This window comes from Oncorhynchus gorbuscha, linkage group LG24 (assembly GCF_021184085.1).
Source record: "Oncorhynchus gorbuscha isolate QuinsamMale2020 ecotype Even-year linkage group LG24, OgorEven_v1.0, whole genome shotgun sequence".
NCBI lineage: Eukaryota > Metazoa > Chordata > Actinopteri > Salmoniformes > Salmonidae > Oncorhynchus > Oncorhynchus gorbuscha.
In genome coordinates this window covers 48,652,382-48,678,068 of record NC_060196.1, presented here as the reverse complement: position 1 = coordinate 48,678,068, position 25,687 = coordinate 48,652,382, and the positions used below count along the sequence as shown (strand labels likewise).

The window sequence follows — 25,687 nt, the reverse complement described above, 5'->3', positions numbered from 1 at the left end:
AGTGTGGGAGAGATCAAGAGGGAGTGAGATGAAGAGTGTGTGTGTGCGTGTGCGTTTCTGCATCTCTGCAAGGATTTCATTGACCATCTATCTGCTCCTTCCCTCTCTCAGGGAGTGACGTTCAGAGTGGAGAAGGAGGAGCTGGTCATCGCTAGGATCCTCCACGGAGGAATGATTGACAGGCAGGGTCTGCTGCACGTGGGTGACATCATAAAGGAAGTGAATGGGCGGGACGTAGGGAACAACCCCACTGAGCTGCAGGAGATGCTGAAGGACTGCAGCGGAGGAATCACTCTGAAGATACTGCCTAGTTATAGAGATGCACCCGCCCCACCACAGGTACACACACACACATGCTCATACAAACACAGCACATGCAGGGACACACACATGCTCATACAAACACAGCACATGCAGGGACACACACATGCTCATACAAACACAGCACATGCAGGGACACACACATGCTCATACAAACACAGCACATGCAGGGACACACACATGCTCATACAAACACAGCACATGCAGGGACACACACATGCTCATACAAACACAGCACATGCAGGGACACACACATGGACGTACACTTGTGCCCTCTCACAACTCAAGCATTCATGCTCTCGCTCTCTCTTTCTCTCTCTCTCTTTTTCTCTCGTTCTCTCTCTCACACTCACACACACACATGAATGGATACAATCACGCAAGTCCACACACACTCACAGACTGCTCCTGTTTGGCTGTGTAACAGCTGCAGATGTTTGGTGGTGGACTGGTAGTGAAGTGAGTCCTGGGGCTGTCCCAGAATGCCCTGCTCTGGAATCTGAACCCTGGCTGAGAGCCCTATTAATAACCCTTCACATGATATCTGGGCCAGGGAGACACACACACACACACACACACAAATGTAGACACGTACAGGCACACACACGCTTGTACGCCGGCATGCACATAGACCCAGACACACAGAAAAACACACACACACACACACATGAAACAACTACTGTACTCTGGCATGCATGCTCACACACACATATGCGCTGTACACACACTCACATCTATCCCGACACCTGCTCTACAAGTAGTGCAAACAAGCACACACACACGCACGCCAACTGACACACTATCACACACCAACTGACACACACACCTACTGACACATATGCGCACACACACACACATGCATGCATGCTCTTACTGAACAGACCCACACGCCAACACTGTACATACTCACACACACTATCTCAAATGTCACACACACACATCCAGTCCAGATCTTGTTTGAGAGTTTCTGTCTGGCTGCCAGTGTAAGCTGACAGTGCCCAGACCATGCACCTCTCTTGGCAAATACGTGTGTGTGTGTGTGTGTGTGTGTGTGTGTGTGTGTGTGTGTGTGTGTGTGTGTGTGTGTGTGTGTACAGTATAAATATGCACTTAGTGCTGCTTTGTACCCAAACTTCTCTAACACTTCAAAACACTAATCCTTACACTAACCTTATCTACCTAGCTGTTGTGTGTAGTAAAACACTAATCCTTCCACTAACCTTATCTATCTAGCTGTTGTGTGTAGTAAAACACTAACCTTATCTACCTAGCTATTGTGTGTAGTAAAACACTAATCCTTACACTAACCTTATCTACCTAGCTGTATTGTGTGTAGTAAAACACTAATCCTTACACTAACCTTATCTACCTAGCTGTTGTGTGTAGTAAAACACTAATCCTTACACTAACCTTATCTACCTAGCTGTTGTGTGTAGTAAAACACTAATCCTTACACTAACCTTATCTATCTATCTAGCTGTTGTGTGTAGTAAAACACTAATCCTTGCTTTTACACCTGCATTGTTTGCTGTTTGGGGTTTTAGGCTGGGTTTCTGTACAGCACTTTGAGATATCAGCTGATGTACGAAGGGCTATATAAATAAATTTGATTTGATTTACACTAACCTTATCTATCTAGCTGTTCTGTGTAGTAAAACACTAATCCTTACACTAACATTATCTATCTAGCTGTTGTGTGTAGTAAAACACTAATCCTTACACTAACCTTATCTACCTAGCTGTTGTGTGTAGTAAAACACTAATCCTTCCACTAACCTTATCTATCTAGCTGTTGTGTGTAGTAAAACACTAATCCTTACACTAACCTTATCTATCTAGCTGTTGTGTGTAGTAAAACACTAATCCTTACACTAACCTTATCTATCTAGCTGTTGTGTGTAGTAAAACACTACACTAACCTTATCTATCTAGCTGTTGTGTGTAGTAAAACTAACTTATCTACCTAGCTGTTGTGTGAAGTAAAACACTAACCTTATCTATCTAGCTGTTGTGTGTAGTAAAACACTAATCCTTACACTAACCTTATCTACCTAGCTGTTGTGTGTAGTAAAACACTAACCTTATCTATCTAGCTGTTGTGTGTAGTAAAACACTAACCTTTAACCTTATCTACCTAGCTGTTGTGTGTAGTAAAACACTAATCCTTACACTAACCTTATCTATCTAGCTGTTGTGTGTAGTAAAACACTAATCCTTACACTAACCTTATCTATCTAGCTGTTGTGTGTAGTAAAACACTAATCCTTACACTAACCTTATCTATCTAGCTGTTGTGTGTAGTAAAACACTAACCTTATCTACACTAACCTTATCTATCTAGCTGTTGTGTGTAGTAAAACACTAACCTTATCTACCTAGCTGTTGTGTGTAGTAAAACACTAACCTTATCTATCTAGCTGTTGTGTGTAGTAAAACACTAATCCTTAAACACTAACCTTATCTATCTAGCTGTTGTGTGTAGTAAAACACTAATCCTTACACTAACCTTATCTATCTAGCTGTTGTGTGTAGTAAAACACTAATCCTTACACTAACCTTATCTATCTAGCTGTTGTGTGTAGTAAAACACTAATCCTTACACTAACCTTATCTATCTAGCTGTTGTGTGTAGTAAAACACTAATCCTTACACTAACCTTATCTATCTAGCTGTTGTGTGTAGTAAAACACTAACCTTATCTATCTAGCTGTTGTGTGTAGTAAAACACTAACCTTATCTATCTAGCTGTTGTGTGTAGTAAAACACTAACCTTATCTATCTAGCTGTTGTGTGTAGTAAAACACTAACCTTATCTACCTAGCTGTTGTGTGTAGAAAAGCACTATTTTGACTGCATATAGTTATAGTTTGGTTGTCGAATCACCTTTGATTAACATCAAACCTCCCTTTTCTCAGGTGTACGTACAACCCCACTTTGACTACGATCCAGCAAATGACCATCTGATCCCCTGCCGAGAGGCGGGGATTGGCTTCAAGAGGGGGGACCTCCTTCAGATCGTCAACAGGGAGGACCCCAACTGGTGGCAGGTGATGGTGGTGGTCCTCAATAACAACAATACATATTTTTTTTCTACTGGTTTAATATTAGTTTGTACTTCTACTGGTTTAATATTGGTTTGTAACTTCTACTGGTTTAATATTGGTTTGTATCTTCTACTGGTTTTATATTGGTTTGTAACTTCTACAGGTTTCTACTGGTTTTATATTGGTTTGTAACTTCTACAGGTTTCTACTGGTTTTATATTGGGTTGTAACTTCTACTGGTTTTCTACTGGTTGTTTACTGGTTGGGTAATACAGTTTTTTTTAACGTCTGGTGTGCTCTCCTGTGATAGGCATGTCATGTGGTTGGTGGAGCCACTGGACTGATCCCTAGTCAGTTCCTGGAGGAGAAGAGGAAAGCCTTCGTCCCAAGAGATTTTGATGGCTCAGGTACGGCTTGACTTTGCCTCCTAGCTCCATTTTCAGCTAGATGAGCTATACTGAGCTGACTGGCAACTTTGAGGGGACCTTTTACATAATGTAGCCAGTGACTGCTTGGATTTGAATCAGTGGAGAGCACTTACTTTGAAATGTTTAGTTGGTCTGCCAGGTGAGGCCGCCTTGCTTGCCAGGCTGAGGGCAATGAGGTCATGAGATAATTATTCAGTAGCGCTCCATAGAATGGGTTATGGTGCCCCCTTCTGGCCTTCGGATGCAGAAGACAGACAGGGAAGACGCTTGCACCTGTATTGATATGTGAATATGTGTATGCAACAGGGATCCTGTGTGGTACGATAACTGGAAAGAAGAAGAAAAAGATGATGTACTTAACAGCCAGGAATGCAGGTGAGCATTCATACTCGTCTCTCATTGGCTGATTCTGTCATGGCTCATTCTTCTAATTGGTTTTGTGCTGGGGCTTCCTGACTGTGTAGCTCCCCCATTTACTAATCAGCATTTTACATCCCCATTTCCTTCTTTTATTGACTACACTACATTCTTCTCTGTGATTGGCTCACTCTTGTGTGTCCCTCTCTGATTGGCTGAGAGCAGAGTTTGACAGGCACGAGCTGCAAATCTATGAGGAGGTGGCCAAGATGCCCCCATTCCAGAGGAAGACTCTAGTTCTGATTGGAGCCCAGGGGGTGGGCCGACGCAGCCTCAAGAACCGACTGGTGGTCCTTAACCCAACATGCTTCGGAACTACCATACCCTGTGAGTCTAGAACCCATACCTTTCTATTTTAGAACCCTCATCCAGAACCTAATGGACCACTGTCTGATCAGACAGAACCCCTTTCGTTTCATTTGGCTGCTTTAAGTCAGTTTGTCTCTTGATCTTCCCCTTTGCTCCACTGTTCTTCTTATGTTCCTGTTCATTCTTTCTCCATCTCTCTCCCACATCCCTTTCTCTTCTCTCTAACCCCTTTTCTCTTCTTGTCTCTCCTCCCGCTCCTTCCTCAGTCACCTCCCGGCGTCCCCGTGACGATGAGCTGGACGGTAAGTCATACCGGTTTGTGACGCGGACGGAGATGGAGGCAGACGTGAAGGCGGGCGGCTACCTAGAGCACGGCGAGTACGACGGGAACCTCTACGGAACCAAGATGGACTCCATCCACGAGGTGGTGGACACGGGGCGCACCTGCATCCTGGACGTCAACCCACAGGTCACAATCAAATCATATAAAACTATTTCAAGTGCATTTAAAAAGCACAACAAAAAAAGAACAGGGTAGAATCCCAGTATGAGATACTCTACATGGTCTGTCTGTCTGTGTCTGTCATCTCTAGCTGGTTCACTGACCCTCTCTCTGTCTGGACAGTAGGCTCTGAAGGTACTAAAGACAGCAGAGTTCATGCCGTATGTGGTGTTCATCGCAGCACCAGAGTTTGAGACGCTCAAGGCCATGCACAAAGCTACGGTGGACGCCGGAATCACCACCAAACAACTCACGGTCAGGACCTTTTCCTGGACATAGACACTGAGCCGCTTAATCCCAGTGTATTTTCACGTTGCTTTCTGGTATCATTCCATTGTTATGTGATTTTAGGGTGTTCTGTAGTTTTTTTATGGAACATTCTATCGCTAGAACACACACTGACATAGTGTACTATGCTTGTTAGCCACTGCTTCTCAGGACAATGCACAAACCGAGAGACACACACACTCACCCTCTGTCTCTGTCCCTGTCAGGATGTGGATTTGAGGAAGACTGTTGATGAAAGTGCTCGTATCCAGAGGACCTACAACCACTACTTTGACCTCGCCATCACCAACGACAACCTGGACCGCGCCTTCCAAACGCTACAGGCTGCCGTCGACAAACTCTGCTCCGAACCACAGTGGGTCCCCGTCAACTGGGTCTACTGAACCCCAACCGGACACTGACCGGACACTGACTGAACCCCAACCGGACACTGACCGGACACTGACTGAACCCCAACCGGACACTGACCGGTCACCTTGACCGGGTATGTGTTCGACCACAGAGACAGGGGAAAGGAAAGGAGGAAGGGTGTTCGTCAGGGACTTTGACGGGGAAAACCCAAACCAACCGCCTCGCCCCTCTCTCCTGCACACAATGCACATTTTTTCTACTCGAAACTCAAAGGCAAATAGTTCTTATTTATTTTAATATTTGTAACTTTTTACGAAATATCTTTCTATTCATACCAACGTGGAATTCAGAAACATGAAAAAAATAAAGGCCAAACATCACGGCCATATTTATTTGTTATGTTTTTTTGTAGTTGTTCCTCTGAGAACTAATGATGTTTGTTTTTTTGTAGTTGTTCCTCTGAGAACTAATGATGTTTGTTTTTTTTTCTCCGAGGACTGCTTTGAAAGAGTTTTTATTGTTATATCAACACAGTTCAAGAACGAAGTTCAAGAACGACACTATGGAATATTCCAGAACTATGAGCAGTGTTGCCAAGGAAACCTGTTTACAGCGCTCGTTATTGCCATGACAACTACCGTGTCTCAGTCCAAATCCTGTGAAGCCCACCCTTGTGATTGTCGTAGGACCTCCCACCCCACTCCAAAGAAAATCCCCTACAGTGCCCTGTAGTATGTACTGTAGTTGGCTACCCCTTGATTGGTTTGTGTTTATCTCTTTAAAATTATGACTTAAGAAAAATGGACTTATTGTCTGAATATCTAACCCTCACACATCCCACAAAGAGAATGAAGGGAAAAAGCTTTACACTTTACATTGTAGTATTGAATATCAGGATCAAAACACTGTCTGTGTTTCATTCATGTCTGAGTTGTCTGTACTTTTATTTTAGTACCGTAGGATTCACTGTCTTTCGTTGCTACGGTGATCTTTTTAGCTAAGTGACATTTTTGTCTCGCATGATCCTTTGCTTTGAGTTGTTGTTTTTGACTATTGAACAAATACTACATCCTGTTTTGAAGTGTTCTGTCTGTGTTGTCGACAGCATGACCATCAGAATACCACTCACCATCTACCCTAATCTGTAAGGTGCTTATTGTTGTTTTTTAATCTGTTGCTATCCCACGGTCCTCTCCTCCAGTATCACATCTCCAAAACCCTCCTGCACTGTAACCTAAATACTACATTCTGTTTCCTGTGGTCACTCTGAAAGATTTCCCAACTCGTGATCAATAACAGACATCTCTAATAGCAATACATTGTTACAATAAATTAACTGAAATTCATCTGGAAAGTTGTCCTTTTTTGTTTTGGGTAATGGTTGTTTTAGTTTATATTTTAATGCAGTAATATTTAAAGCCATTCAGAGACATTGGATGGTTCATAAATATACAGTATATTTTATTAAAAACACAGAATGCATAGTTTTGTGGCAGCATTGCAACTATGTAGAATTGTGAAATTGCAGAATGCACCATATTGATATTCTCCTGAAAAGCATGATAATCTAACAAATAGCAATATGCTATGACTTGATGTTTTATAGGTAATACATCTACATACACATTCTGACTAAGCCATACCACTAGATCTAACAGTATCAGCAACTGGGATAAATCCATAATCTCAAAACGAGTTATAGAATATCTTGTCTGTAGATAGTGAGTGGTATGTTCATAAACTGAATAAACATTTTGTTTATATACATTACCAGTCAAAGGTTTGTCTTTATTTGTACTATTTTCTACATTGTAGACTAATAGTGAAGACATCAAACTAAGAAATAACTCATATGGAATCATGTAGTAACCAAAAAAGTGTTAAACAAATCAAAAAATACATCTTATATTTGTGATTCTTCAAAGTAGCCACCCTTTGCCTTGACAGCTTTGCACACTCTTGGCATTCTCTCAACCAGCTTCATGAGGTAGTCACCTGGAATTAATTTCAATTAACACGTGTGCCTTGTTAAAAGTTCATTTGTGGAATTTCTTTCCTTATTGCATCTGAGTCAATCAGTTGTGTTGTGACAAGGTAGGGTTGGCATACAGAAGATACCCCTATTTGGTAAAAGACAAAGTACATATTATGGCAAGAACATCTCAAATAAGCAAAGATAAATAACAGTCCATTACTTTAAGACATGAAGGAAGGTCAGTCAATCTGGAAAATGTCAAGAACTTTGAAAGTTTCTTCAAGTGCAGTGGCAAAAATCATCAAGTGCTATGATGAAACTGTCTCTCATGAGGACCACCACAGGAAAGGAAGAGTCACATCTACTGCAGAGGATACGTTCATTAGAGTTAACTGCACCTCAAATTGCAGCCCAAATAAATGCTTCACAGAGTTCAAGTAACAGGCAAATCTCACCATCAACTGTTCAGAGGAGACTACATGAATCAGGCCTTCATAGTCAAATTGCTGCAAAGAAACCACTACTAAAGACCACAAAAAAGAAGAAGAGACTTGCTTGTGCCAAGAAACATGAGCAATGGACATTAGACTGGTGGAAATCTGTCCTTTGATATTTGATATTTTTGGTTCCAACCGCCATTTCATTTTGAGATGCAGAGTAGGTGAATGGATGATCTCTGCATGTGTGGTTCCCACCGTGAAGCATGGAAGAGGAGGTGTGATGTTGCTTTGCTGGTGACACTGTCAGTGATTATTTAGAATTCAAAGCACACAACCAGCATGGCTACCACAGTATTCTGCAGCGATACACCATTCCATCTGGTTAGCGCTTAGTGGGACTATCATTTGTTTTCCAACAGGACAATGACCCAACACTCCTCCAGGCTGTTTAAGGGCTATTTGAACAAGAAGGAGAATGATGGAGTGCTGCATCAGATGGCCTGGCCTCCACAATCACTCAACCTCAACCCAATTGAGATGGTTTGGAATTAATTGGACCGCAGAGTGAAAGAAAAGCAGCCAACAAGTGCTCAGAATATGTGGGAACTCCTTCAAGACTGTTGGAAAAGCATTCCAGGTGAAGCTGGTTGAGAGAATGCCAAGAGTGTGCAAAGCTGTCATCAAGGCACTCTGAAGAACTACTCTGAAGAATTAATTTAACACTTTTTTGGTTACTACATGATTCTATACGTGTTATATAATTGTTTTGATGTCTTCACTATTATACAATGTAGAAAATATACAAATAAAGCAAACCCTTGAATGAGTAGGTGTGTCAACATTTGACTGGTACTGTAGGTTACATATAGCTTAAAATGGCATTTAAGCAACATTATATATTAAAATAAGCATATACTGTACTGTATTTCTCTTTTGAAATAACAAAATCTTCTGTGTACACGTTTTATCTGTATGAGCATGCAGAAAGAATGTAAAGCTTACGTGAAATACTAGGGTGTCAGAGCATCATTTTAGTGTTTTGAGATTGAGGCGTTTCTTTCCAAACACTGTAAGGTGAAGTCTGCTTGTCCAGCTTTTGAAAAGTGTTTCTTCAAACACAAGTCTTACTTCATATTCTGGAGTGGATTGTTTTACAGCTTTTCAATTCAAACAGTTACATTGACAATTAGTTTGTAAAAAAAAAATGTTAGTGCCACCAAAAATACAATTCATTGAGTGCATATTTGGAAAAGTGAAACACTGGAGCTTCACACAAAATGTAATATTTGAAACATACTGATCCATGCACACACATCCTACCCATTCCCAGTGTACAGAGATGTAAGTCCTTGCACAGCGATGCACATGACCAATGGAAACACTCCTGGCTTTTTTCCAGTCTCTGCCCACAGCCTGTCAGTCTCTCTCCGCAGCATCACATTGGAGGAGAGGAGGAGCTGCTCTGCCCAATGGAATGCCCCCTCTTCCTGCAAGGGGAGGGGCAGTGACTCAAAGGGGAGGGACTGACCATTTACCTTTAGCTGTGGGACAGACAACAAGTAAGGTACAGAGCAAAGTCTATAGTATAATTCATGCTGACTATTGTCTGGGTATAACATAGTTATTAACTAATATTGGATCAGTCTACAGTATAATTCATCCTGACTACTGTCTGTATAACACAGTTATGAACTAATATTGGATCAGAGTATTCATATCCAAGTATTTTATTTGTGATGGAGTCGTTTAGTTGATATGAATCAGGAGTCGTGAATCGTAAAATCATATAAAGTGACTCGGGAATTTTATAGTGAATTGAATCAGATCCGAGTGTTGAGGGTTTCAGTAGTGAATGGTGAGTCATGTATAGTGACGGGTGAATCATATAGTGAATTGAATCAGACTGACCAGAGTATTGAGGGCTTCCAGGACATCAGGGCTAGATTCTCCCAGCAGAGTCAGAGCAGCATCAGGCAACGCTACAGAAACACCAAACACAGGGGTTAGAGAATGCAACATACACACACACACATACACACACATATATATATATATATATATACAGTGGGGAGAACAAGTATTTGATACACTGCCGATCTTGCAGGTTTTCCTACTAACAAAACATGTAGAGGTCTGTCATTTTTATCAAAGGTACACTTCCACTGCGAGAGATGGAATCTAAAACAAAAATCCAGAAATTCACATTGTATGATTTTTAAGTAATTCATTTGCATTTTATTGCATGACATAAGTATTTGATCACCTACCAACCAGTAAGAATTCCGGCTCTCACAGACCTGTTCTTTAAGAAACCCTCCTGTTCTCCACTTATTACCTGTATTTAATGAACCTGTTTGAACTCGTTACCTGCCTAAAAGACACCTGTCCACACACTCAATCAAACAGACTCCAACCTCTCCACAATGGCCAAGACCAGAGAGCTGTGTAAGGACATCAGGGATACAATTGTAGACCTGCACAAGGCTGGGATGGGCTACAGGACAATAGGCAAGCAGCTTGGTGAGAAGGCAACAACTGATGGCGCAATTATTAGAAAATGGAAGAAGTTCAAGATGACGGTCAATCACCCTCGGTCTGAGGCTCCATCCATGCAAGATCTTACCTTGTGGTAAACTCCACTCGCCGTGTTTGGAGGAAGAAGAAGGATGAGTACAACTCCAAGAACACCATCCCAACCGTGAAGCATAGAGGTGGAAACATAATTCTTTGGGGATGCTTTTCTGCAAAGGGGACAGGACGACTGCACCGTATTGAGGGGAGGATGGATGGGGCCATGTATCGCGAGATCTTGGCCAACAACCTCCTTCCCTCAGTAAGAGGATTGAATATGGGTCGTGGCTGGGTCTTCCAGCATGACAACGTCCCGAAACACACAGCCAGGGCAACTAAGGAGTGGCTCCGTAAGAAGCATCTCAAGGTCCTGGAGTGGCCTAGCCAGTCTCCAGACCTGAACCCAATAGAAAATCTTTGGAGGGAGCTGAAAGTCCGTATTGCCCAGCGACAGCCCCGAAACCTGAAGGTTCTGGAGAAGGTCTGTATGGAGGAGTGGGCCAAAATCCCTGCTGCAGTGTGTGCAAACCTGGTCAAGAACTACAGGAAACGTTTAATCTCTGTAATTGAAAACAAAGGTTTCTATACCAAATATTAAGTTCTGCTTTTCGGATGTATCAAATAATTGTCATGCAATAAAATGCAAATTAATTACTTAAAAATCATACAATATGTTTTCTGGATTTTTGTTTTAGATTCCGTCTCTCACAGTTGAAGTGTACCTATGATAAAAACTACAGACCTCTACATGCTTTGTAAGTTGGAAAACCTGCAAAATTCTCAGTGTATCAAATACTTGTGTATCACACACTCTCACCCTCCAAGGCGCTAACCAGCAGGTGAGTGGCAGTCAGATGGAGGGGGATGGAGGTTCCTTCAGCCTGTATCTCATTTGGTGGGAATTTCTGGACCAGGTCCGATAAGGCGGAGACAGATTTGATCTGAGAAACAGACAACTCCTTTACCTCTGTAGGGTCAAGGTCCTCACCTCTACACAACCCCTCCAACTGAGAGAAAGAGAGAGAGATGTAATGATTACTGTAGATTTGTAATTGTTTACTATCTATTTCACTTTCTTTGGCAATGTAAACATGTTTCCCATGCCAATAAAGCCCTTTGAATTGAACTGAAATGAGAGAGAGAGAGATGGAGAGGGAGATAGAGAGAGATAAAGAGTGATAGAGAGAGAGAGAGCAAGGGAGGGAGGGAGAGAAAGAGAGAGAAAGCAATGAATACTAATATTACCAAATCGTACTGTCACAGATATGACTGTGCCTGATCTAAAAGGTCCACAAAATAATGCCATCAGATAAGTCCTGCATCCCAAATGGCACCCTATTCCCTTATATTGCACTACTTTTGGCCTTGGCCACTGTGCCACTAACCGTGTGTTCCAGAACCGTGAGTGAGGTTCTGTCCACTAGAACCTCACAGAGTCTCTGGAACAGAGTGGACCGGGTAGACTCTGGAAGAACCACTAACTGATGTAGATAGACCTCCAAGTCCTGCAAGTCTGTAGAGGGAGATAAATAACCAATCAGAGCTTGCCTCTCAGGCTCACTTTTCTCATGACACGTCAGTCACAATATGAGGAATAGACCACTGTAGGATGCTAACAGAGAAATTCCTCTCAGTCTGATTCTGTGTGTGAAAATGTCCCCAATGTTAAATTATTTTATCCAAAGTAAGGCAAACTCAGCACTGCACTTCCTCTCTCAGTATCATTCATTTGATGAAAAGAGGAAGAGTCAATCCTCAATTTCTGCTGTAGAATAGCTGTCTAAAGATTTCAATTCCTCTTTTATACATAGGGCATATTGACACACTATCACAAACACACTGACATGTTGGTCAAATCAACTGGTGTATACCTAAACATCCACAAAAAAAGGGAACTAAATTCTCAACTGACATTCCTGGATCAACAATAAATGAATGAATGGATGAATGAATGAAACACACACACAAAGACACATACTTTTCTGCAGTGCGCTGAGTGGTGCTCCTTCAGGAATCTCCTCCGCCCACTCCAGCCCGTCCACAACACACAGGGTATCAAAGGAATCCTGGGAAGGCGAGGTCTTCCCACAGTCTGCCTCGAATCCTCCAAGAGTACCATGCTGTAGACACAGCTCTGAAAATACAGAGCGAGAGAGAAAGAGAGAAAAAATAGCCAAAAAGAGAGAGGGAGAGAGAGACAAAGCGATAGAAGGATAATAAGGAACTCACCTTGTAGAATTGCAACGTAATAGTTCCTAGAGTGGGTGACACACACACGTATACACACACATACTCACCATAGTGTCCGTCTTTCCTGACCTCTAGCTCTATGAGGCTGTAGGCGATGACAGTGAGAGGTGGAATCTCCAAGGAAACGTCACTGTCCATCTCTATACTGCTATTCTCCTGCACACACACCTGATATACAATGTAATAACATGTAATAACACACACCTGGTGTGATACACAAACAAAGCAAATATATAAAAGACGTGTAATAACGCAACACACACCTGGCACAACTAACATGTTAAAACATGTAACAACACTCCCCAGTCTCTCTCTCTCTCTCTCTCTCTCTCTCTCTCTCTCTCTCTCTCTCTCTCTCTCTCTCTCTCTCTCTCTCTCTCTCTCTCTCTCTCTCTCTCTCTCTCTCTCTCTCTCTCTCTCTCTCTCTCTCTCTCTCTTCCTCTCTCTTCCTCTCGCTTTCCCTCCGTATCTCCTTTTCTCTTCCACAACCCACCTTTACAGAGTGTGTCCCCAGTTTGCCCAGTAGTCCCAGAACCCCCTGGCAGGTGCCCTGCTCCTGGACCTGTTCTGAGATGGAGCAGGGGGTGGTGGTCAGGATCCTCTCCTTCAACACAGCAAACACCTCTGCATGCTTCTGACTCTGCTGCACCAGCACATGCTGCATGTCCACCACCCTACACACAGAGATGGGGGGTTCAGAAAGCTAAAGAGGCTACTGCTTGCCCCCAATGACAGGTACAGTACTGCACATAGACATACACACACTGTAGATGAATACACAGATGGATAAAATAAATTATACAAATACTGAGCTGTATTGTACTCAACAAAAAAAGGGGAAATTATATTATTTTATACTAATAATACAATTGCTCTGAGAAGGAGATTTTGTTTAACAAGTAATATAAATTGCTCAGAGAAGGAGGTTTAATTATAATCATAATTATTGGATTTATATAGTGCTTTTCTACCAACTGAGGTACTCAGAAATCTTTTTTTAATCTAAAAAGGACAGTGGTAAAGATTATTGGCACCCCAGTTTTCAATACCTTTCAATACCTCACCAGGTGTGCAAAGAGCACTATTTTCATTTTCATCCAACCAATGAAAACGCCTTTACACTTGAATAGGAACCAATGGAAACGCCTTCACACTTGAATAGGAACCAATGGAAACGCCTTCACACTTGAATAGGAACCAATGGAAACGCCTTCACACTTGAATAGGAACCAATGGAAACGCCTTCACACTTGGATAGGAACTGGTGCACAAACCTTTCAGGGGGCAGGTGTTCAATACGAAAAAGGGCACCCCCCACCTTGAAAAAAAAGTTTGAATTTCATAATTTATATCTCTAAATTCATAACAAGAGAGCAGATGGAGGCAGCGAGAGAGGAACGGTGACGATACGAGGAGTTAAGTCAACGACAGAAGCACGAGAGGTCTGTGTGCCTCCAGACCTCCAGGAGGCACACAGAGTGGTCGGCGGACCGAGGGTTGAACCAGAGCCAGTCAGGGATTCGAGTGAGGAGCTCGACGTAAGATTCCGGAGAGAGGTGCTGGCGTTGAGAGAGCTGCAGAGCGGGCATGCTGAGGAGCGTGACACCAGTTCGGTGTTATATGCACCGGTTTCACGCATCTGGCCTCCGGTGTGCCTCCCCAGTCCGGTGCGTCCTGTGTCTCCTCCGCGCACTCGCCCTGAGATGTGTGTCACCGTTCAGGCACCATGTTATGCGGTTCTACACACAGTGGCTCCAGTGCGCCTTCATAGCCCAGTGCGTCCTGTGCCAGCGCCCCGCACACGCTCTGTGGTGCGGGTCATCAGCCCGGTCCCACGCATCAGGCCTCCAGTGAGCCTCCCCGGCGACAGTTCCCAGTCCAGAGCTTCCGGCGACAGTTCCCAGTCCAGAGCTTCCGGCGACAGTTCCCAGTCCAGAGCTCCCGGCGACAGTTCCCAGTCCAGAGCTTCCGGCGACAGTTCCCAGTCCAGAGCTTCCGGCGACAGTTCCCAGTCCAGAGCTTCCGGCGACAGTTCCCAGTCCAGAGCTTCCGGCGACAGTTCCCAGTCCAGAGCTTCCGGCGACAGTTCCCAGTCCAGAGCTTCCGGCGACAGTTCCCAGTCCAGAGCTTCCGGCGACAGTTCCCAGTCCAGAGCTTCCGGCGACAGTTCCCAGTCCAGAGCTTCCGGCGACAGTTCCTAGTCCAGAGCTTCCGGTGACAGTTCCCGGTCCAGAGCTTCCGGCGACAGTTCCCAGGCCAGAGCTTTCACCGATTCACCGAATGATGCGCAGCTCACTCGCAAGTGATGGCCGATGCACTCGTGCCAAAAGCCTATCTCTCTCTTGTATAAGTTGATAAAATATGTTGGTAGCCTATAGCAGAAAATGTTGAGTCTTCTCTTTTCAGCAGGAGCTATTTGCTTTCTAACCTGTGTTTTCCCGCGATTGTATTTCAAATAATGTTTTGTATGCATGCTGTTCATTGACAGATTTGCCACACATTCCCGACTGTAGGCTATACCTTGTTATTGGGCTACACACCATCAACAGCTAGATTAGTTGTTAAAAGAAGCTATTGATCCTCTGTGGATAAATTCTCATGGTGTAGTAGACTATTCTGAATTGTTTCATTTCTTTCTGAACAGACAGCAGTAATGTAAATGTATTTCAATTCATCAGGGGTGCTGCACCACCTCCAGCACCCTTCCGTGGCAATGATGAAGTGCTGCAGTCTGTGCATAGGCTATCAGCCAACCAGACGGAATATTACTGGGGCTCTCTCATGCCGTCCCTGGAGGGGGTGCGTCACCTGAATGGGTTGATTCACTGTTGTGGTCATCCTGTCTGGGTTGCCCCCCCCCCCTTGGGTTGTGCCGTGGCGGAGATCTTTGTGGGCTATACTCAGCCTTGTCTCAGGATGGTAAGTTGGTGGTTGAAGATATCCCTCTAGTGGTGTGGGGGCTGTGCTTTGGTAAAGTGGGTGGGGTTATATCCTTCCTGTTTGGCCCTGTCCGGGGGTGTCCTCGGATGGGGCCACAGTGTCTCCTGACCCCTCCTGTCTCAGCCTCCAGTATTTATGCTGCAGTAGTTTGTGTCGGGGGGCTAGGGTCAGTTTGTTATATCTGGAGTACTTCTCCTGTCCTATTCGGTGTCCTGTGTGAATCTAAGTGTGCGTTCTCTAATTCTCTCCTTCTTTCTTTCTCTCTCTCGGAGGACCTGAGCCCTAGGACCATGCCCCAGGACTACCTGACATGATGACTCCTTGCTGTCCCCAGTCCACCTGGCCATGCTGCTGCTCCAGTTTCAACTGACCTGAGCCCTAGGACCATGCCCCAGGACTACCTGACATGATGACTCATTGCTGTCCCCAGTCCACCTGGCCATGCTGCTGCTCCAGTTTCAACTGTTCTGCCTTACTATTATTCGATCATGCTGGTCATTTATGAACATTTGAACATCTTGGCCATGTTCTGTTATAATTTCCACCCGGCACAGCCAGGAGAGGACTGGCCACCCCACATATGCTCTCTCTAATTCTCTCTTTCTTTCTCTCTCTCGGAGGACCTGAGCCCTAGGACCATGCCCCAGGACTACCTGACATGATGACTCATTGCTGTCCCCAGTCCACCTGGCCATGCTGCTGCTCCAGTTTCAACTGTTCTGCCTTACTATTATTCGACCATGCTGGTCATTTATGAACATTTGAACATCTTGGCCATGTTCTGTTATAATCTCCACCCGGCACAGCCAGAAGAGGACTGGCCACCCCACATAGCCTGGTTCCTCTCTAGGTTTCTTCCTAGGTTTTGGCCTTTCTAGGGAGTTTTTCCTAGCCACCATGCTTCTACACCTGCATTGCTTGCTGTTTGGGGTTTTAGGCTGGGTTTCTGTACAGCACTTTGAGATATCAGCTGATGTACGAAGGGCTATATAAATACATTTGATTTGATTTGATATTCAGGATGATGGAAATCAAGTGTTATCGGGTGTTAATCAAATGTTATATTTAAACTAGGTAGCTTGCTATACACACTTAACCGGTGACTGCATTTCAAGCCGTGCATGTTTGAATACTGGGGACAGGATACTGCATTACAGGAAAGAAAAAGACAACATGGCACACGAGCTCCATACAACGCAGGGCTAGGGGTGGCAATCCTGACAACGTCACAACGACTTGGGGGTAATGGGTTTAGGATAGCGATGACCAAAACTGTACACCGAAAAATATATATACCACCACCCAAAAGGGTACTTGGTGAGTGGGAGGGCAAAGGGGCAGGTGCTGGGCACAGGTAGACCTCTATCTGGTTCTATAGTCAGATGACATGAAACTAGAGCTCTGGTCACGCAGACCAGTGGTGGGTTTGGCATCGAAAAGAGGAATCATATGCAGAAAAGAACCCCATATCTACTGTAAAATATGGTGGTGAATATTTGATGTTATGGGGATATTGTGCTTCCACTGTTCCTGGGGCCCTTATTAAGGTCAACTGCATCATTAACTTTAACAAGTACCAGGACATTTTAGCCAACATGCTGGTTGCCTCTTAAAACTTGGCCGCAAGTGGATCTTCCAGTAAGACAATAACCCCAAGCACACATCAAAACTCACAAAGAAATGGTTAATTAACCACAAAATCAACATTTTGAAATGGCCATCTCAGTCTCCGGACTTAAACCCTATTGAAAACCTGTGGTTTATATTGAAGAGGGCCGTCCATAAGAGCAGATGAAGGATATCAAGGATCTGGAAAGATTCTGTATGGAGGAATGGTTTAAGATCCCTCCCAATGTGTTCTCCAACTCATTAAACATTTGAGAAAAAGTCTCAGTGTCATTATACTCGCAGGGTGAGGTATTGAAAACAGGGGTGCCCCTTTCTTTAACAAAATATATATTTTTGTATTACTTGTTAAACAAAATCTCTTTGTTTTTTCTATTGTATTAGTATAAAATTATTTTCCAAAAACCAATTGCATACAATATAACTCAGTATATTATTACACTGAACAAACAGATCAATGCAACATGCAGCACATTCAAAGATTTCAGTTCATAGAAGGAAATCAGTCAACTGAAATAAATTCATTAGGGTCTAATCTATGGATTTCACATGACCTCTGTTGGTCAAAGATAACTTTTTTTTTAAAGGTAGGGGCGTGGATCAGAAAACCAGTCAATATCTGGTGTGACCACCATTTGCCTCAAGCAGGGCGACACATCTCCTTCACATAGAGTTGATCAGGCCGTTGATGGTGGCCTGTGGAATGTTGTCCCACTCCTCTTCACTGGCTGTGCGAAGTTGCTGGATATGGGCAGAAACTGGAACACGTTGTCGTACACGTCGATCCAGAGAATCTGGAAGGAGGCCATGGAAGGACTGGGACATTTTCAGCTTCCAGGAATCCTTGCGACATGGGGCCGTGCATTATCATGCTGAAACATGAGGAGATGGCGGCGGATGAATGGCACGACAATGGGCCTCTGGAGCTCCTCATGGTATCTCTGTGCATTCAAATGACTACGAATAAAATTCAATTGTGTTCATTGTCCAGCGTGCCAGTGGCCATCAACGGTGAGCATTTGCCCACTGAAGTCAGTTATGACACCAAACTGCAGTCAGGTCAAGACCCTGGTGAGGACGACGAGCACAGAGGTGAGCTTCCCGGAGATGGCTTCTGACAGTTTGTGCAAAAATTATTTGTTTATGCAAAACCACAGTTTTATCAGCTGTCTGGTCTCAGACGATCCCGCAGGTGAAGAACCCGGATGTGGAGGTCCTGGGCTGGCGTGGTTACACGTGGTCTACACTTGTGAGGCCGGTTGGACGTACAGCCAAATTCTTTAAAACAACATTGGAGGTGTCTTATGGTAGAGAAATTAACATTCAATTATCCGGAAACAGCTCTGGTGGACAGTCGTGCAGTCAGCATGCCAATTGTACGCTCCCTCAAAATTTGAGACATCTGTGGCATTCATTGTGTTGTGTGACAAAACTGCACATTTTAGTGTGGCCTTCTATTGTCCCCAGCACAAGGTGCACCTCTGTAATGATCATGCTGTTTAATCAGCTTCTTGATATGCCACACATGTCAGGTGGATGGATTATCTTGATAAAGGAGAAATTATCAATAACAGGGATGTAAACAAATGTGTACAACATTTGAGAGAAATGCATATGGAAAATGTATTTTATTTCCAGCTCATGAAATATGGGACCAACACTTTACATGTTGCGTTTATATTTTTGTTCAGTGTATGTATTCCACATAGTCTTTTTTGTTAATCTTTATCAAGGGTGCCAATCATTTTGGACTTTACTGAATGACCAAAACTGGAGAGACTGGGTCTGGTGAGAAGAAGGAAACAGAAACAGAGATGGAGAGATTTAGGAAGAGAGAAAGATGTGGATGCTTGTAGAGCATGTATGAATGAGTGTGTGTGTGTCTGTATATTCATCTATGTGTATGTGTCATGCCCTGACCTTAGTTATCTATGTTTTCTGTATTATTTTTGTCAGGTCAGGGTGTGACGAGGGTGGGTATGTTTGTTATTGTCTTGTCTAGGGGTTTTTCTATATCTATATTTTTTTTAGTATGTCTAGGTATCTGTAGGTCTATGGTGGCCTGAATTGGTTCCCAATCAGAGACAGCTGTTTATTGTTGTCTCTGATTGGGGATCCTATTTAGGTTGCCATTTCCCATTTTTGGTTTTGTGGGTTATTGTCTATGGTTAGTTGCATGTCAGCACTAGTTATATATATCACGTTCGTTTTGTTCTTTTGTTTAGTGTTTTTCCTTAATTAAAAGAAGAATGTAAGCTTATCACGCTGCACCTTGGTCTCATCAATATGACGAACGTGACAGAATAACCCACCAAACCAGGACCAAGCAGCGTGTGAATGAGGAGCGGACATCATGGTCCGGAGAAACCAAGATGATGAGTGGAGTACATCCTGGACCTGGGAGGAGTTAATGGCAGGGGACAAGACCCTGTCATGGAAGCATGTGGAGATAGCACAGGAGGAAAGGTGACGATACGAGGAGTCAAGGCAACCACAGAAACCCCAAGAAAAACAATTGGGGGGGGGGCACATGGAGCAGTCGGCGGAGCCGAGGAATAGGAGGATTCGGAGGAGAGAGAAAGGGGGAGTTGTTGAGTTGGTGGAGGACGCACGGATTTGGAATAAAATAACGTGTTGTCAGTTTGGTGCCACCTGAGTCGGCTCTCCATACTCGTCCTGAAATGTGTGTTAAAGTTCCTATACACACCAGGTCTCCAGTGTATCTTCAAGACCCAGTGCGTCCTGTGCCAACTCCTTGCACTCTCCCTTAAGTGCGCCTCCACAGTCCAGTACGTCCTGTTCCTGCTCCTCGTACTCGCCCTGAGGTGCGTGTCACACCAGCCCGTACCACCAGTACCGGCACCACGCATCAGGCCTCCAGTGCGCCTCCAGGGTCCAGTACGCCCTGTTCCTCCTCCCGCACTCGGCCTGAGGTGCGTGTCACCAGCCCAGTACCACCAGTGCCGAAACTACGCAGGTTCGTAGTTCCTTCAGGTTTCGGGGCTGTCGCTGGGTAATACGGACTTTCAGCTCCCTCCAAAGATTTTCTATTGGGTTCCGGTCTGGAGACTGGCTAGGCCACTCCAGGACCTTGAGATGCTTCTTACGGAGCCACTCCTTAGTTGCCCTGGCTGTGTGTTTCGGGTCATTGTCATGCTGGAAGACCCAGCCACGACCCATCTTCAATGCTCTTACTGAGGGAAGGAGGTTGTTGGCCAAGATCTCGCGATACATGGCCCCATCCAACCTCCCCTCAATACGGTGCAGTCGTCCTGTCCCCTTTGCAGAAAAGCATCCCCAAAGAATGAGGTTTCCACCTCCATGCTTCACGGTTCTTGGGGTTGTACTCATCCTTCTTCTTCCTCCAAATACGGCGAGTGGAGTTTAGACCAAAAAGCTCTATTTTTGTCTCATCAGACCACATGACCTTCTAACATTCCTCCTCTGGATCATCCAGATGGTCATTGACAAACTTTAGACGGGCCTGGACATGCGCTGGCTTGAGCAGGGGGACCTTGTGTGCGCTGCAGGATTTTAATCCATGGCGGCGTAGTGTGTTACTAATGGTTTTCTTTGAGACTGTGGTCCCAGCTCTCTTCAGGTCATTGACCAAGTCCTGCCGTGTAGTTCTGGGCTGATCCATCACCTTCCTCATGATCATTGATGCCCCACGAGGTGATATCTTGCATGGAGCCTCAGACCGAGGGTGATTGACCGTCATCTTGAACTTCTTCCATTTTCTAATAATTGTGCCAACAGTTGTTGCCTTCTCACCAAGCTGCTTGCCTATTGACCTGTAGCCCATCCCAGCCTTGTGCAGGTCTAGAATTGTATCCCTGATGTCCTTACACAGCTCTCTGGTCTTGGCCATTGTGGAGAGGTTGGAGTGTGTTTGATTGAGTGTGTGGACAGGTGTCTTTTATACAGGTAACGAGTTCAAACAGGTGCAGTTAATACAGGTAATGAGTGGAGAACAGGAGGGATTCTTAAAGAAAAACTAACAGGTCTGTGAGTGAAAATGTGATTTTCTGGATTTTTGTTTTAGATTCCGTCTCTCACAGTTGAAGTGTACCTATGATAAAAAATTACAGACCTCTACATGCTTTGTAAGTTGGAAAACCTGCAAAATCGTCACTGTATCAAATACTTGTTCTCCTCACTGTATGTGTGTTTTTGTCTTGTCTAGGGGTTTTTCTATATCTATGGGGTTTTGTATGTCTAGGTATCTGTAGGTTGAACGAACTGCAAACATCTCTGAAACTGGAAACACTTATCCCCCTCATTAGCAGCTGTCAGAGCAGCTCACAGATTACTGCACCTGTACATAGCTCATCTATAATTAGCCCAAACAACTACCTCTCCCCCTACTGTATTTATTTTGCTCCTTTGCACCCCCATTATTTCTATCTCTACTTTGCACATTCTTCCACTGCAAATCAACCATTCCAGTGTTTTACTTGCTATATTGTATTTACTTCGCCACCATGGCCTTTTTTTGCCTTTACCTCCCTAATCTCACCTCATTTGCTCACATTGTATATAGACTTCTTTTTCTACTGTATAATTGACTGTATGTTTGTTTACTCCATGTGTAACTCTGTGTTGTTGTACCTGTCAAACTGCTTTGCTTTATCTTGGCCAGGTCGCAATTGTAAATGAGAACTTGTTCTCAACTTGCCTACCTGGTTAAATAAAGGTGAAATAAAAAATAAATAAATAAAAGGTGGCCTGAATTGGTTCCCAATCAGAGACGGCTGTTTATCGTTGTCTCTGATGGGGGATCCTATTTAGGTTACCATTTTGGTTTTGTGGGTTATTGTCTATGGTTAGTTGCTTTTATATATATATATATATATATAAGCTTCACGTTCGTTTTGTTTCTTTGTTAGTTTGTTTAGTGTTTTTCCTTCATTAAAAGAAGAATGTATGCTTATCACGCCTTGATATGATCAATATGACGAAAGTGACAGTATGTCTATTTTTTAGTACAGTACCTGTCATTGGAGGCCAGCAGTAGCTTCTGTACGTCAACATCTTGCTTTTTCAGCTTGCCGAATGATAATTGGAGCTTTGAGGAGCACCGCCCCTCCACATTGACACTGATGGATCCAGCTTCGGCATCCAGCTTCCCACTCAGGTTGTCTCCAAACCTCCCCTCATAGGACAGGAAGTCTGATTCAGAAACGTCTGAGAGAGTACAGAGACAAGTGCCGGATGAAGACAGATTACCTCTCTGACTCCTACTCTGTCTATGTTAGTTATGAATGGCTATATGTTTTAGACAGTTGTGTGTGGGGATAAAAGATGAGATGTACAGTTTGTGAGATGTATATGAGGAGTAACAATGGCCCTACTTTATTTACCTGGAGTGAGTTCTTTGTCTCCTAGCAACAGGTGACTGAGTGTGAAGTCAGATGGCAGGTACTTGGGCCGTTGCCAGAACCAGAAACGGTTGCGCTTGACAACCAGCGCCATGGGAACCAACTTGTCTGAGTCATTAAGGCGGGAGACCGAGATCAGGGTTCCATCTGGGTCGATCTGACGAACAAATTTTGCAGTTGCCTTGGCAAACATCACCTATGAAGAGGCGGGGCCAGACACCTGGAGGAAGGCAGAGTCACAGTAACACTGGAGTAAGAGGAAGTTGCCCCTGGCTCATCTATATCTCCCACCTGCATCCCTATTCCCTACCAAAATGAATCATACAAATATTTTTATGACTGCTGTTTTTCTTTGTGATCTCCAAATCTCATACGGTATTTCCTCAAATTTCCCCTTAGAATTCCCCTTCAGATGTGTAGCAGGTGCATGTGTGTGTTGTCCTACTATGTCACTGTCAACCAACAGTGTGTTCAAACATAGATCACAGTACTGTATGACTCACTGATTGGACAAGAGGGAAGTCCCCTGAGTGTTAAAACCATTAACAACAACACGCCATCCCCTAACTCCATCCCTCGCCCTCCACATTCTAGCAGCTCAGTTTTCAAAGTATAAATATTTAAAGCAATCTAGAGGGAGAGCAGGGGAGAGAAATGGAGAAAGAGAGGAGGAGAGCACAAAAACAGGGAGAGAAAAGAGGGAGAGAGAAAGAGAAGAGCTTAATACATCTCAGTGTGGAAAATGTCAAATAAACAAGGGGAAAAAACATGCAGGATAGGAGCAGGAATGAATAATGACTAGAGAGGGGAAGACTGTTCAGGGAGAAAGATCAAGAGGGAGGGATCAAGAGAGACATGAGGGGATGGTAGATATCAGTATGTAGCTCAGTTGGTAGAGCATGGTGCTTGTAACGCCAGGGTAGTGGGTTCGATCCCCGGGACCACCCATACGTAGAATGTATGCACACATGACTGTAAGTCGCTTTGTATAAAAGCGTCTGCTAAATGGCATATATTATTATTATATTAATATATGGATATGGAAACGTGTTATCACAACACCTCCTTCCTTTCAGTCCCTCAAACCACTGACTATAACTCTACCCTGAATACAGGTTCTTTCAGTGTATTGGCTCATATAGTGGGCAGGGAAATCCCAAATTGGTAAATAGGACCTTCTCCCCATCTCTTATACTGCCCACCCACTACTGTAAGTGACTTGAGCCATGAGGTCATAATCACTAGCACGCTCTTCTGCGCAATAAGCAAATAACACATGACTCGGATTAGGAATTCAAATAAAAAGTGAGAAGTAAATCATTGCTGTTATTGACAGAAAGCCATCACTAACATCAGTAAACATAAGGTAAATAAAAGCAATGTGAATTTTGAGGTTACAAATGTAACCGGTGTGAAATGGCTAGCTAGTTAGCGGGTGCGTACTAATAGCGTTTCAATCGGCGACGTTACTCGCTCTGAGACCTTGAACTAGTTGTTTCCTTTGCTCTGTATTGGCCGTGGCTTTTGTGGAGCGATGGGTAACGGTGCTTCGATCGTGACTGTTGTCGATGTGTGCAGAAGGTCCCTGGGGCGAGGCGAGGGACGGAAGCTATACTGTTACACAATGATATGTGGCACCAGGGGGAAATAAATACATGATCCAAAACGTTTTTATTTCATATATGCTGTGAGGTTTCAATAAGGTGGGAAGAGAAGTCTGTAAAACAGAAACACTATCATTTTTATTGTATTTTTATGTTTTCATTTGGCAGCCTATTTAACACAAAAAAACACAGGTTTATTATTAGCATACCTTTTCGTAGTCTGGAATGATAACAGGGATCGCGTGTAGCGCCTCCAAAAAAGCACCAGTCCCGTGGCCTGTCACTTCTGGAATGTCGGTTCTGGCACGCGTAAAACTCACCGTAGTCACTCCAAACAGCAGCGCAAGAAAATGTCAAACTATCCAAATTTCCTGTTCTTAGCAATTCACGTTTAAACTGTTGTACTCCGTTATACAGATAAGTAGACTATTGATAATAACCCCGCTACTGTATGGATTATTTTACATTCTGTTGAAATGAGTGCCGCTACATACTCACAACTACACTATAGGCTGTCCAAAGATTCTTATGGTATCGATTGGAGCAGAGAGTTATCAGTCAGACAGAGTGGGTTGGGTCCAACTTCTGTAAACCGGGGAGAGCGGACTTTGCTGCCACCACACCACCACATTCTGGGGGTTGTACGGAGGTAATTGTTATCATATGAGCAGTGTGTGTGTGTGTGTGTGCGTGTACTTTTCTGACAAGTGCGGACTTGCCCCTCGTCATTGATTCATTCCATATATTTTAACCGGTATAAATGTATTTAGAGCATAACATGACTGTTATTCAACAAGCTGGATAAGAGGTCACCAGGAGAGGTGAAAGACTGTACCAGACGTTAAGAGGGCAGTAGTGGTTGAACATAGTGATTCAGTGTGAGAGAATGTAGACTTACTCTGTGCTGTAAATGCTATAGCCTAATATTGTGCCCATGTCAATGTGACAATGACCAAATTTGGAGTCCCCCCCAAACATGCGCGCACACACACACACACCAAGTCAAGTGAATTCCCCAAAGTGTTTCTCAAAATCAGGATTTGTCCTGATTGGAACTAATTTGTCCTAATGGGATTTGTCCTAATGGGATTTGTCCTAATGGGATTTGTCCTAATGGGATTTGTCCTAATGGGATTTGTCCTAATGGGAGGGAACCCAAGCAAAACTTCTTCTTTGTACTATGCCTTTAAATATGAGGGAAGTCTTATTCTGTTTTCAGAGTGGGAAGAACACTTTTTAC

General features: G+C 43.8%; 2 protein-coding genes across 9 annotated transcripts in view; one reads left to right on the top strand and one right to left on the bottom strand.

Annotated features, from left to right (window-relative positions):
• LOC124012940 (protein PALS2-like) overlaps positions 1 to 7,425 on the top strand; it is a 90,806-nt gene extending 83,381 nt beyond the window's left edge. For all 6 annotated transcript variants that reach the window (XM_046327021.1, XM_046327018.1, XM_046327020.1 and 3 more), the window contains 8 exons: positions 112 to 339; positions 3,237 to 3,368; positions 3,676 to 3,772; positions 4,100 to 4,168; positions 4,376 to 4,537; positions 4,786 to 4,988; positions 5,148 to 5,276; positions 5,516 to 7,425. In XM_046327021.1, the coding sequence (XP_046182977.1) occupies positions 112 to 339; positions 3,237 to 3,368; positions 3,676 to 3,772; positions 4,100 to 4,168; positions 4,376 to 4,537; positions 4,786 to 4,988; positions 5,148 to 5,276; positions 5,516 to 5,692 (1,197 nt within the window). In that variant the 3' untranslated portion in view covers positions 5,693 to 7,425. The remainder of the gene's footprint in view (positions 1 to 111; positions 340 to 3,236; positions 3,369 to 3,675; positions 3,773 to 4,099; positions 4,169 to 4,375; positions 4,538 to 4,785; positions 4,989 to 5,147; positions 5,277 to 5,515) is intronic.
• A 1,213-nt stretch (positions 7,426 to 8,638) lies between these two features.
• LOC124012941 (gasdermin-E-like) lies at positions 8,639 to 25,030 on the bottom strand. 3 transcript variants are annotated; one of them, XM_046327026.1, is made up of 10 exons: positions 24,657 to 25,030; positions 22,826 to 23,063; positions 22,457 to 22,649; positions 13,390 to 13,570; positions 12,944 to 13,064; positions 12,625 to 12,780; positions 12,032 to 12,159; positions 11,464 to 11,653; positions 9,984 to 10,054; positions 8,639 to 9,562 (listed from the first exon to the last, which is right to left on the bottom strand). In XM_046327026.1, the coding sequence occupies exons 2-10, from the start codon at positions 23,034 to 23,036 to the stop codon at positions 9,392 to 9,394; spliced, it is 1,422 nt and encodes a 473-aa protein (XP_046182982.1). In that variant the 5' UTR covers positions 23,037 to 23,063; positions 24,657 to 25,030; the 3' UTR covers positions 8,639 to 9,391. The 3 variants fall into 3 exon arrangements, with proteins under 3 accessions (XP_046182982.1, XP_046182981.1, XP_046182980.1); XM_046327025.1 differs by having other exon boundaries at positions 8,639 to 9,616; positions 12,944 to 13,052; positions 24,657 to 25,029; XM_046327024.1 differs by having other exon boundaries at positions 8,639 to 9,616; positions 24,657 to 25,027.
• Positions 25,031 to 25,687: the final 657 nt, after the last annotated feature.